General features: G+C 51.7%; 1 protein-coding gene across 1 annotated transcript; it reads right to left on the bottom strand.

Moving 5' to 3' along the window:
* Positions 1-1,549: 1,549 nt before the first annotated feature.
* Positions 1,550-4,371, bottom strand: Cxcr5 (C-X-C motif chemokine receptor 5). Its single transcript, XM_033764374.1, has 2 exons — positions 4,302-4,371; positions 1,550-4,169 (listed from the first exon to the last, which is right to left on the bottom strand). The coding sequence occupies exons 1-2, from the start codon at positions 4,320-4,322 to the stop codon at positions 3,102-3,104; spliced, it is 1,089 nt and encodes a 362-aa protein (XP_033620265.1). The 5' UTR covers positions 4,323-4,371; the 3' UTR covers positions 1,550-3,101.
* Between the last annotated feature and the right edge of the window lie 8,019 nt (positions 4,372-12,390).

Genomic DNA, 12,390 nt, shown 5'->3' with positions numbered 1-12,390 from the left:
AAAAAAAAAAAAAAAAGGATAAAAGAAAACCCCTTCTTCAGATGATTGCCCCCTTCATTCCCCTGGACCCAGGGACATGTAGTCCTATATACCCACCCACTGTGCAGTATCTCTGGGTCCCTAAAGGACACCATTTTTTATCCCTTCTCCAAGTGGTAAGATGACATAGGTGCCCCACACCTAAACTGAGGTCAGACCACCAAGGCTTCCACCTGGTGAGCCCCAGCAGGGCAGCAGCCTGCCTGCTGCTGAGTGATTAGTGGGAGAGAGAGAGAGAGTGTGAGTGTGTGTGTGTGTGTGTGTGTGTGTGTGTGTGTATACACACCATACCAGTCACACGGGGCTATGGCTTCCTGCTGTGGAGGTCTGGGTGCCCCTGCTGCTACATCTTAAGCCAGAACTTGAAGCCCTTTGTCTCCAGTCTGGGATGAAGGAAGAGGAAGGGGCAGTGTCTTGAGTGGCCCTTTAAGTGGAGCCAGGGAAGGCCTGCTGCTCTGCTGGAGTCTGGCTGTCTGGGCCAGGTAATGCCCAGGAGCTCCAACTCTTCCAGAGGTGACCACCTACTTCTTACCAAAGAAGGAAGGAACAGGGTTTGGCTGAGTTAGTCTGCCTTTCCTCCAGCCTCCAATCCCCAGGTTGGAGTGGAAGGAGCACCGGAGGAGCTGGGAACATCCTGCCACCTCCTATGCTTGCCCACTCGCAGGCAAGGTCCCTTTGCCCAGGGCTCAGGGCTGTGTGTGCCAGATCTATGCTTACCCAGGCACAGCCACTGCCTGCTCTCAGTCCCCTCCTTCCTTCCCAGGAGAGCTCCTTACCTGCCACTGGTCATAGTTGAAGCCATACGGGACTTTTGACCCCACTGGCCCCAGGAGTAAGAAACCTCTTTTTCTCACTTCCTTTCCTTCCCTGTGAGGTGGTGGGGCAGTTCCCTGGCCAAGCCCTCTTGTGCCCCCCACCTGCAGGGCCAAGGGCCATTCTAGACAGGGTGTCTTCTACCAGAGCCCCACTCCCAGCCTTCCTGACCTGCAGGGCCTGGTCTCACCTTGGCAGCTGTAATACAAAGGGAATTCATGCCCACTTCTCCCAGTCTGGTGCTGTCCTCTTGGTCCACCATTAGCCAGGTCAAGCGCCGCTTCCTCCACTCAGGCCGGCTGTGGGCTCCTGACTCCCCCAGCACCTCCTGGGGGCCATGGCCTTCCATCCTGCCTGGCATGCTGCCTACCTGCCCTGCCTCTGTCTGGGGCCCTGTGCCCCCAAGCCCCGCCCTGTCCCAAGACTGCCCAAACTGTCTTACTCTAAGTGTTTCCTGCCCCAGGAGGGCTTAGTCTGCAAGAGGCCCACACCCTCTTGGTCCCCTCTGCTCCACCTCCGCCACTAGCTTCCCCAGGTGAGCTCTACCGGCCAGCCTTTCTCCTCCATCCATGGCCATACCCCAGCCATTTTGTACCATTATATAAATATATATATATAAATATAAATATATAAATACAATATGTGAAGACATCTTCTTGGTTTTTATTTTGAAACAATTTTTAGGCTTGTTCCGGGGGTCTCTGTGCTGCCTGTACTGTATTGACCTGTTTTATAGGTGCCTTTTTATTAAAAAGAAAATTCAAAATCCAACCTGTTGGCCTTTGTGCTTCTGTGTCTGGTTCCTCCACTGCCCAGCTGGCTATCGAATGCTAGGGAAAATAAAGGGAGGCCCCAGGGCTTCCCCATCTTTTCACGGTAAGGGAACACCCCTGATTTTCTCAGTGAGGGCCTCCCAGGGAACTTGGCTGATGGGCTTGAGAACTGGGCACCCAGATGGGCCTTCAGCAGGTGCAGGGGCCCCTGACCCCCACCCTAATCCAAGCTGGGAAGGGGAGGAGAGCCCGGAACTGCCTGACAGGCCTCCCTAAGCATGGAGTAGCTTCCTCTGGTTCCATCTGAGTGGCATCCTCTTAGGGCCAGGGCAGGCTTCTTGGGGTCTGGGGACTTCCCTGCCCAGGTCTGATTTTCACACTACCCTACCTAAGGTGACATGGGGGTTGGGGACTGGATGAGATGACTTCCGGAGGGCCCCTTTACTCTGTCTTTCTCCCCAAGGGGTCTCTATGCCATTCTGACTCCTTTAGCTAAGTCCTTCTGCTGTGCTCCAAATCACTCTGCTGTTCTAGTTTTTATGGGCCCTGTAGATTGTGGAAATGGGGACCAAGTCTGTCTTCTTCTCCATCAGTACCCAAAATCCACTAGGGCCCTGGATCCTGTCTCTTCATGTCCATCTTGGGAGATTTCCACCCATCTCCATCTGGTCCCTGGGGAGAGATGACAGCTGGCTTTGATTCGTATTTGTCTTCTTTGGGGGCTGGGGAAAGATTATCCATTTCTCCACTGGATTCCTCTCCTGGCTCTCCTTTAGTTCCTGACGGGCACTGGATGCCCTCTGTGGGCACCTGAGGTCTGTTCTCAATCTGCAGTCCAGGACCGAGTGACATGGGGTTGACCAAGTGCTGTTTTGGTCACTTAAAGTGAATCAATGCAACGTTCTCACTTGGGCAGGATGGCCAAAGGGCTCAGATCCTGGCAGGATGTCTGAGTTCAAGGGTTTGAGATGCATTAAGGGCACTCTGCTGCCAGCTGATCGTCCCTCAGCCTTAACTTGACTCATCCTCTGGTGCCCATCTTCTTCTGACTTCATTCGGCAAGTGGCATCAGAGGAGAGGCAGGTAGCTGTAGCAGTGAGTAGCCCTAAAATAATGGAGTATATTCTGGGAGGGGACTAACTTTTCTTACTGGCCAGGGTAGAAGTAAATGTTGGTTCTTGTATCTTGGCTAGTGAGGATGGGAAGAGGTATGCAGGGTCCTCTCAGCTCAGGGTGATGCAGACAGGTACAGACAGTTTTTGCTTTGCCTTTCAGCTGCTTTCCCCTCCTTGGCCTTCAGCCCAGCCCTGGGGCTTGTGGAAGAGCTGCAGGGACATCCTCAAGGAGGGCTGGCTCATCTCACTGCCCCATGGAACGCTGACCACTATAGCTTTTAGGACGCCAGCTCCTGTTGGGAGAGGCTCCAGCATCCCCGAATACCCCAAGGAAAGCAGAAACAAAGCAGAGTATTGGAGCCTAGAAGGTGGTGAGGGAGGTGGCATTCTCTGACTCAGACAGACTGCTCTTACGCCAGCTCGGGAGGAGCTGGCACAGGGAGGCAGTGCCGGCACAGCCCAGCTTGGTCAGAAGCCGAGACAGGTCACTGCGAAACTTCACACCAGCAAAGGTGTAGAGCATGGGGTTGAGGCAGCAGTGGGCCAGGCCCAGGAACTCGCACATGGTGATGGCCACAGGGAGATAGCCATTTAGCTCGCAGCTATTGTCCACAGCCTTCAGCCTTGCCAGGGTGTCCAGGAAGATGACAATATGGTAAGGTGACCAGCAGAGAAAGAAGATGCTGGTCACCAGGATGGCCACCCTAACGGCCTTCTGCCGTTGAGGGCGCCGCTGGGCCTGGCAAAGTCTATGCACCACCCCCACATAGCACCAGCCCATCACCAGCATCGGTAGCAGGAAGCCCCCAATGTGGTAGAGGAAGCGGGAGGTGAACCAGGCGTTAGTTTCAGCTTGGTTCTCTTGGGAAAAGGTGCAGCGTGGCAGGGAGTCGTTGTGATGGGGTTGGCTGACCTTGGCAAAGAGAATCTCGGGCAAAGCGAAGAGGAAGCCCACCAGCCAGATGGCCACGCAGGTGATGTGGATGGAGAAGAGGCGGCGGTGGCGGTAGGCGTGGACAGCATGGACGATGGCCAGGTAGCGGTCCACAGCGATGCAGGCCAGGAGCAGGCTGCTGCAGTAGAAGTTGATCTTGTGTAGGGCAATCACAGTTTTGCAGAGGAAGGTCCCCAGGACCCAGCCCACAGAGCCCTCAGCCACAGCAAAGGGCAGGATGAAGACCAGCAGGAGGTCAGCCACTGCCAAGTGGAACAGGAAGGTCTCGGTGGAGCTGCGAGTCTGCCGGTGCCGCTCCAGGATCACCAGCACCAGGATGTTGCCCATCATCCCTAGAAGGAAGATGAAGCTGTAGGCCACTGGCATGAACACAGCCTTGAAGGAGGTCAGAAGGGGCCCCTCAGCAGTGGAGCAGAAGTGGCTCTCCAGGAGAGGGCTCTCTGTGCTGTCACTGTAGTTGGCCAGCTCCTTGTACTGCAGGGACAGAAGACAGGAGTGAGAACTGAGGATCCCTCGTCTGTCCTCTCTTAGAAGAACTATACCTCCTGTCTAAATTTTTCTACCCTGTCCCCTCAGGCTAACCGCACTCCAGTATGTCCTACTCACCATATTCCAAATTTCCTTCATGTGCCCTTTTCCAATTTTCTTTTTCTTTTGGGGGGTGCTCTCCAAAGCCTTCTGAAGCCCAGGGCCTCATACGTGCTAAGAAAGTATTCTACACCCCAGCCTACAACATCGGTTTTTTCCTCTGTAAAAGTTATTAATCGTTCACAGGGCAGCAATGAGGATGAAAGGAGACGTGGACATGCTTCTAAAACCAACAGGCTGTGTACCTGTGTCTTATGTATTTGTGCGTCCAGAGCTACGGAAGACTGCTACTGGGGACTGGATCTGGTTGGGACAAAAGCAATCTGCTCTAATTCTGAACAGAGTAAGAGTCAATAAATGCTAGAAGCCTGCTGTGGGGAAGGGGCAGGTAGGTGCTGCTGTGGCCTGCAGGCTTCCTCTCCCTATTCCATTAATGCTGAAACTGTGGTCATGGCCTCCCACGTGCCGTGACCCACTCAACAAGCTCAAGACACAGAACGGCATTCTTCCAGTAGTGTCTTTCTGAAGATCACGGTCGCCTCCCTCCGGAACCAACACTCCTTCCGCTGAGTAGCACTGCCTGGGCTTCTTCTAAATGTTTCGGGAGGGCAGCAGATGTAGCACCTCTGGCTACTTCCCATTCCTTGCAAGTTTGCCAGGGGAGTCAGGAAGAAGAAAGCCCAGAAGCAAGAGAAGTAGGGAGGCAGAGGAAGTGAAGGAGACCAGGCAAAGGGGAGGGGAGGCAGTTGTGACCAAAGGGGGCGTGTTTGCTGTGGCTCCGGAAGTTCCCTCCTCCCCATCCTCCTCTCCTCTCTATCACCTCCCACCATCACCCAGGGCTCGGATTGTTTACCGCTAACCACAGAGGAAGACATGGTGCCTGTTTTCATACCTTTCACTCACAGCTGCCCCTGCACCTGCTCCTCACCTCCTAGCTCTGCTCCCCCCTCCCGCCAGCCCCCTTCTCGTGCAATGCAAAACTCAGTGTACCCAACTCTGCGGGTTCACAAGGCAACTGTGTAAATGATGAGCCCCAAAAAGGCAGGTACTCTACCCCACCCCCCAGCTCCCCTTTCAGGAGCGTGAAGGTCTCCCCCAAGCAGTGTGTGGTTTACTGGCTACAACAGGGCGTTCTTGCAACCAGGGGCCCCAGTTGTGGGTCACACAGTGACTCACAATGATGAGCAAGCCCGCTCCCCACCTGGGTCTTCCCTTCGGGTCCCTGGAGCAGGTGACTGTGTGAGAAGGGGGTGGGAGAATGCATTGGGGCAAGTGGCAAAGCCCTTTCCCACCCTTCTGGCACTGTTCCCTCTGCGTGGCTTGCTCTAACCATTTACCTTAATGCTCAGGGTGCTCTCTCCACCAGTCCCTTTCCTGACAACTGTTCCACTCCTGTCCACTTCCTTCATGGAAAACTGTCCTTGTGGTAGCCAGTTTTCTCACCACAAATCCCAGCTAAGCATAGTGACAAGCACCCATAGTTTAGCTACTTGGCAGGCTTTGGCAGGAGGGTCAGTCGAATGGGTCCACAAATTTGAGATCAGCCTGGGTAAAATAGTGAGGCCTTGTCTCAAAACAAAACAAAACAAAACAATACACACACACACATACACACACACACACACACACTATCATGTAAATGTCCTGCTTGATGTCCTTTACTGTTTCCTATCACCAGCAGAGTGATTTTCTTTTTTAAAATCTTTTTTTTTTTTCATTTGTTTTGGGTTTGGTTTTTTGTTTGTTTGTTTTTTGAGACAGGGTCTCACTATGTAGTTGAGACTGCCCTGGAACTCACTAAGTAGCCCAGGCTGGTCTCGAACTCACAGCAATCCTCCTGCCTCAGCCTCCCGAGTGCTGGGATTACAGGCTAGAGCCTCCACACCCGACCCATGCCAACCCTTTTTTAAAAAAAATCTTTATTACCCCCCCTTCCAGTTTCACGTTTAATAGCAAAGCTTTTTAAAGAAGAACTCATTTTTGTGCTACCGTTCATCAGTGGAAGGCTGGAGTGAGCCAAACTGCTTGTGTTCACACAGCAGCACACAGTGCCATGCGTGGCATGCCATTGGCATGTCATCCTAGGGGAGATGTTTAACACAGTGCTGAATTTCAGAAGCAGTTTCGGGGCATCCTATACTGCATGACTCTGTAAACTTCATGAGTGCCCATGACTGTATCTACATCCCAGGGTTCCCCGGAACTAGGCTAAAGCTCCCCTTCTTGCTTTTCAACAACAGCTCTTCACTTTGACTGTGTAGTCAAATACATATATGCTTGTGTTTAAGAAAATAGTTCTAGTCAGGTATGTTAACACACACCTGTAATCCCAGGACTCGGGAAGCTGAGGCAGGAGGATTGCCTTGACTTTGAGGCCAGCCTGGACTACACAATGGCTTCAAGGCCAGCCTGAACTGTACAGTGAGACCCTGTCTCAAAAAACAAAAACAAAAAAAAGAAAGAAAGAAAAGTTCTATTTTCATGTGAAAAGTATGGGCCTGTAGGGTACATTGTAAACTCTAAAGAGGACCTTTAAATTTTTAAAAAATGCATATTCCTCTGATCTGTCAGATTTTATTTCTTTTTCTTTCCTTTTTTTTTTTTTTTTTTTTTTTTTTTTTGTTTTTTTGGTACTGGGGATTGAACTCAGGGCCTTGTGCTTGTGAGGCAGGCAGAGGAGCCACTGAGCTAAATCGCTGGCCCTCCAGCTCCTTTTAAAAAAATTTTTTTGTTAATTTTTTTTGATTGGGTCTTGCTAAGTCACTAAATTGTCCAGGGGTGAGCCCCCTTCCCCCGCCTCCCAGAGTTCTCGGATTACAGGGTGGGCCACCACACTGTTACTGCTTTAGGCACCCTGCCCTCCGGGTACACCATCCTACCAGCTTCTTGCTCCGATTCCCGCCCCACACAATCCTGTCTCCCAGCCCTCCCTTAAATTCTTCCCTTGTCCCAGCAGGCCTTTCTCTCAAGTTTGCCTCTCCATTCCTGCCCTTCCTTCAAGGACCAACTCAAACCCACCTTCTTTCCACTGGGAATCACAGCTTCTTGGGCTCAGCAGGGACACAGACCCCCGCTGTGTATCCTTCCGAAGTGCCGCCGGCCTCTGTTGCTCACTGTGGGTTTCCGTTCCCAATGGGGAGCTATTTCTGAGAGTCATTGAACCTTGCCATTTGACTTACTGCAATTCAGCAGGAGGTAAAGGAGAAACTGAGGTAAGCAGTCCTCCTGCAGAGCTCAAGCTTCAGATAGGAGGAGGAGAGGTGCAGGGCCTGGGCGGAGGCTGGAGCCTGGCTGCTCCACTGCCTAGGGTCCTGCCAGCCTGTCTGGCCCAGGGGCCTTCATGATAATGCCCAAGCTCTCACCCTCCAAAGCATTCAGGCTGAGCATGGTGGTGTACGCCTATAATTACAACACTCAGGCAGCTGAGGCAGTAGGATTGCCACCAGTTTGAGGCCAGCCTGAACTACATAGCAAGACCCTGTCTCAAAAACCAAAACATCCAGGCTGATTGGCTTATTGCCCATTTAAAATCATCACACTGGGACACTTCTCTGGGGACTCCATCTCCCAGGACTCAGGTTTAGAGGAGGGCATCTGTTTCTTCCTCGTTGGCAAGAGGTATTGGTTTGGCATAGTCCTCAGAGAGGGGAGGACAGGAGGGGGATACTTTGAGGGGTTCTGGGTGTTGGAATACATACTAGCAGGATGTGTCAGACATTTTGGGGGATCAGGAATGGCTTGTATCAAAGCCACTTCCCCTAACCAGGGGTTCTGTCCCCCTCCTGCCCCAAACCATGGGGTCAGAGGCAATAAAGCAAGGCTGGTCCTGACCTGAGAGGAGGAGAGTCAGGTCATGTAGTACCAAAGGGAACCCTCCTAGGCTTACACCAGAGGGAGCACACTTTATGTGCTAGGATCAGCAGCTCGATACTCCTTGCCACAAAAAGTAGCAGAATTGGTCATGGTGGTGCAGGCTTATAATCCCAGCTACTGAAGAGGCGGAAGCAGGAGAGCCACAAGTTCAAGCCCAGCTTGGGCAATTTATTGAAACCCTGTCTAAAAAAATAAAACAACAACAACAACTCAAAACAAAATAGAAAAAGGCTGGGCATATAGCTGAGTGGTAGCACACCTCTGGTGACAACATTCACCCTGTGTAGACACAGTAGATACAGACTTGTGCATACACCAGATGGGCTACACCATCATGTGACATAGGCCGGTGCCCAGCAGACCACGACCAATGCATGGGCCAGGGATTTGTTCCTGAAGGCCAGAAAATATGATGATGGCATGAGGCTGGAACAGTGCTAGGAATCTAGATAGAAAGCAGCTTCAAGCCCAGGGCAGGGGCAGAGCAGAGCTCAGCATCCTTGCCTTGGGGTTAGAGGGAGCAGGGATGTGGAGGGGCCAAGTGCTCAGCTCACAGTGGGATCTGCTGTTCTTTTCCTTCCTTCTGTCCACTAAGGCCTGGAGCCCATCCCTGGGTAATTAAGGTCACCAAGCTCCATGTGACTTCTTCACTGAGGAGACTCCACGGGCATCTGTAGCCTGGGAGTCTGGCAGCAGGTGTATGTGGGGGCTTTAGGGCATTCTTTGGGGATCCACCCTGAATCCCTCATCCTTAGCTCTCAGCCCTGCCTCGGACAGGGATATATGCTTGATTTGTTTCAGACAAAACAGAGTTTAGCCAAGTGTATGGGTGAACACCTGTAATCCCAGCACTCTAGTAGGATGAGGCAAGAAGATCACAAGTTCAAGCTTGGCCTAGGCAACTTAGTGACTTTATGAGACTGTCTCAAAATTTAAAAAAAAAAAAAAAGGGCTGAGGACGTAGCTCAGTGTGAAAGACAATACAGAGTTCTCTATAACCTGGAACTATGGGCCCAAACTAACCAGACAGAATTTCGAAGGGAAAAATAGAGACTTGGACTGGGGTTTAACTGTCTAGGGACAAGTTAGGAAAGACAGTGACACAGGTCGTGAGAAATAAGACTTGGGAGTTTGTTGAATGAAAGCTGAAGATGAGTCACAAGAGTGAGGCGGCTGCTAGAGGGCTCTGGTGGCCTTCCTCTACGTCAACAGAAGCCCGCAGAGGGCGCTGACACCAACCTGCCTTGACTGGGCTGGACGAAGGCGACCACCGTGCTGAAAGGGGTTTGGAAAACTGGCTCTGGGAGGAAATTTTCATGTACTAGCATTGTAGAGTTCAGGGAAGAGAAGTGAAGTCCATGGGAACCATCTACAAGGATGGCAGCAATGGGCTAGAGAGCAGGACATGCTGGGGTGAGGTTGCCCTCAAATGTCTCTTGTTCCCAGAGCCCAGCTGCTCTGATTCGCTGTCTGTCTGTCCTACGTGGCTGAGCTGACTCTGCACAATCTTGTCTAGTCAGCAACCGGAAAACTTTGCTTCCCTAGCCTGTCCTTGCCACAGCCTGAACTAGCTTCCCACCCTGACTTGGGGGCACATGGCTCACACAGGCCCAAGCCCAGGACCCCAAGGCCTGAGTCATGCTGGCCACGGGATGCATCTACACACAGATGTCAAGTGTCGCTCTGGCCAAGGAGACCACACAGACTCCATCTCCTTGCATGTCCCCCTGTGGGGATTTCCAGCCATGAGTCAGGAGCTTAGAGTGAGGCCCTTGGGACATCTCTTATGTCCCCCTTCAGTGGCTCAAGGGGTTTGAGGGACTTCAGAAATGCCACCGGGCGGTGGGTAGAGGGGTAGGTCTGTACCTCCTGTCTCACTCTTCCTTTGGAAGGCCTCCACTCCCTGAAGACCATCTGAGACTTTGGCTAGCCATCTGTTCCATCTTCTTCCTTTTTCCTCTCTATGCCTTTCAGGAACAAGCGTGTCAGATCCCTTTCATCTCTGCCTGATGGTTTTGACCATTAGGAGTGTGGTACTGCTTTGGGTGTGCTTCTGGGGAGGGTATGCCTATTTCTGCACTGAGTCTTAAGTTTAAAGGGATTCCGTGACTTGCACGCCCAACATTTGTTTGTACTTTGGGGACAGAGTTACACAGGCTAAAACACATATAGACATATTTCCTAGTTCAGACTATTTCCTAGGATAGTATTGATTTGAAATATTTTGCCTCATCATTCCTGAAAGAAAACACATTCTGTGTCCTAATTCTCCATTCTAAACAAACACATGGCCAGTTTTGAATGCTATCCTACCAGAAGAGTGGGAACAGTCTGTGTCTTCAAGGAAGACAAGAGCTCCTAATAGAGTCTTTGTGGTCAATGTCCTGGATATCCCCATGCTGACGCCTCCCCACCCTGGCCTCAGGTCTCTCCCTCATTTCTGATCCTTCCAGCCAAACCCCAGTTGGCTCTTCCTCTATTGGAGCTCCTCTGGGACTTTTGACCTGATTGGGGTGAAGGTATCCTCCCCTTCCCCTTGGTAAAACCCAGAAACAGCCTGAGCTGGTTTTGGTTCCTCTTCATCCCCGGTGAAGTGAGACATCAATGTAGACAGGCTTTGTCTCCTGTGATACTCTGGTCACCCTGAGGTTGTCATCAATGAGAAGGGACCAGGGAAGCCAGGCTCTGGGGCTTGCACCAGCGTGGCCCTGCTCTCTAGCAGCTTCTCTTGACTGGTATAGATGGTGAGGCTGGAGGTATAGTTCATGACTGGCCAGCGTGAGTGTCCATTCTAGTCCCCGGTTCAGTCTAGAAGAGTATCGCTCTCCAAACAAGGTTCCTGTAGGCAAGGCCTTCTAAGTCTGTCTAGACCTGATTTCCCAGCAGGATGGCTCCCTGGCATGACCACTTTGAGGACCTGGCTTCTTCTTCCTAATTCTTGCCCATCAGGAATTTTTCTGTTTGGATTCTCTACTCATAAGAATTAGCAGCCCATGTTAGGAAAGCTGGCGTTTAAGTAGCCAGAGTTTATCTTAAGAGTTCAAAAGGAAGAAGGGAACAGAATGGCCGACACTTGGTTTATAGCCATGAAACCCACTTTTGAACTCAACATTGGCTAATCTAGCATAATCTAGTGATCTGGGAAAGTCACCAGTGTTTGATTTAGAGAAAGGCAGGAAGGAGAATAGGAAGCGAAGGAATGGAAAAAGCTGCACAGACTCCAGAGATAAGTGGAGAGCTAAGATTTCAACTGCACCACCAGTCAAGAAATACTTATTGGAGAGTCAGGCATGGTGGTGCACACCCGTAATCCTAGCACTTGGGAGGCTGAGGCAGGAGGATTGGTTCAAGTTCGAGGCCAGCCAATTATACATAGTGAGTTCAAGGCCACCCTGAACTATGTGGTGAGACCCTGTTTCACCCCCCTAAAGAAATACTTATTGGGGTTGGGGATGTAGTTCAGTGTAAGAGCACTTGCCCAGCATGCACGAGGCCCTGGGTTCCATCTCCAGCACCAAAAGAAAACAAAATGTCCCAAACACACACACACACACACACACACACACACACACACACACACACACACACACACAGAAGCCACTATGTGGAGAACTCTTCTGTCAGCTCTGCCATCCCAGGGATTGAAAATGGGGCAGTTCGCCAGTGCTGCCCTGGCCCTGCAGGAGTGAGCAGGGTAAAAAGGGACAGCCTTGGGGAAAGAATACGTGGAAGGAAGGTAGGTACATGTGGGACAGCACTGGTGGCTCCAGAGCCTGGAGGGTCCTAGCAATTCTAGGTACCCGACTAGACCCCTGACTGAGGGGTTCAGGCATGTTCAGGTGCCCAGCTGAGGGCTCCCGGTTTGAAGTTTGACGTGAAGCAAGTTAGCAGGTCTCTCTCTGGGATGGAGGTTTACTTCATGACACAGAACACGTCCTGCTACGACCCTATCCCCTGCCACCATCTGTCTCTAGTAGGTCATGCAGTGAGGTGAGGTGTGCAGGGAATGGAAACTCTTGAGGCTTTTCAGAAGCTAGGAATGGCCAGGTCTCCTGGTGGTTACTAAGACATCCAACTGGGTCAGGGCTTGTGGTCAGTTTGAAGCTGTGGGCGGATGACACCCAATAACCTGACCAGGTTTGGCCGGGGGTAGGGAGAAGAGACCAGGGAGGGAGCATGTTGCCTTGTGGCCCTGATTTGGGGTATGGGTCAGATTCTGTGATTAGACCCAGGG

Source organism: Fukomys damarensis, unplaced genomic scaffold (assembly GCF_012274545.1).
Source record: "Fukomys damarensis isolate Sample0158 unplaced genomic scaffold, DMR_v1.0_HiC HiC_scaffold_16, whole genome shotgun sequence".
Classification (NCBI taxonomy): domain Eukaryota; kingdom Metazoa; phylum Chordata; class Mammalia; order Rodentia; family Bathyergidae; genus Fukomys; species Fukomys damarensis.
Note: the sequence above shows the minus strand (reverse complement) of the source record. Positions and strands in the feature narration are given on the sequence as shown.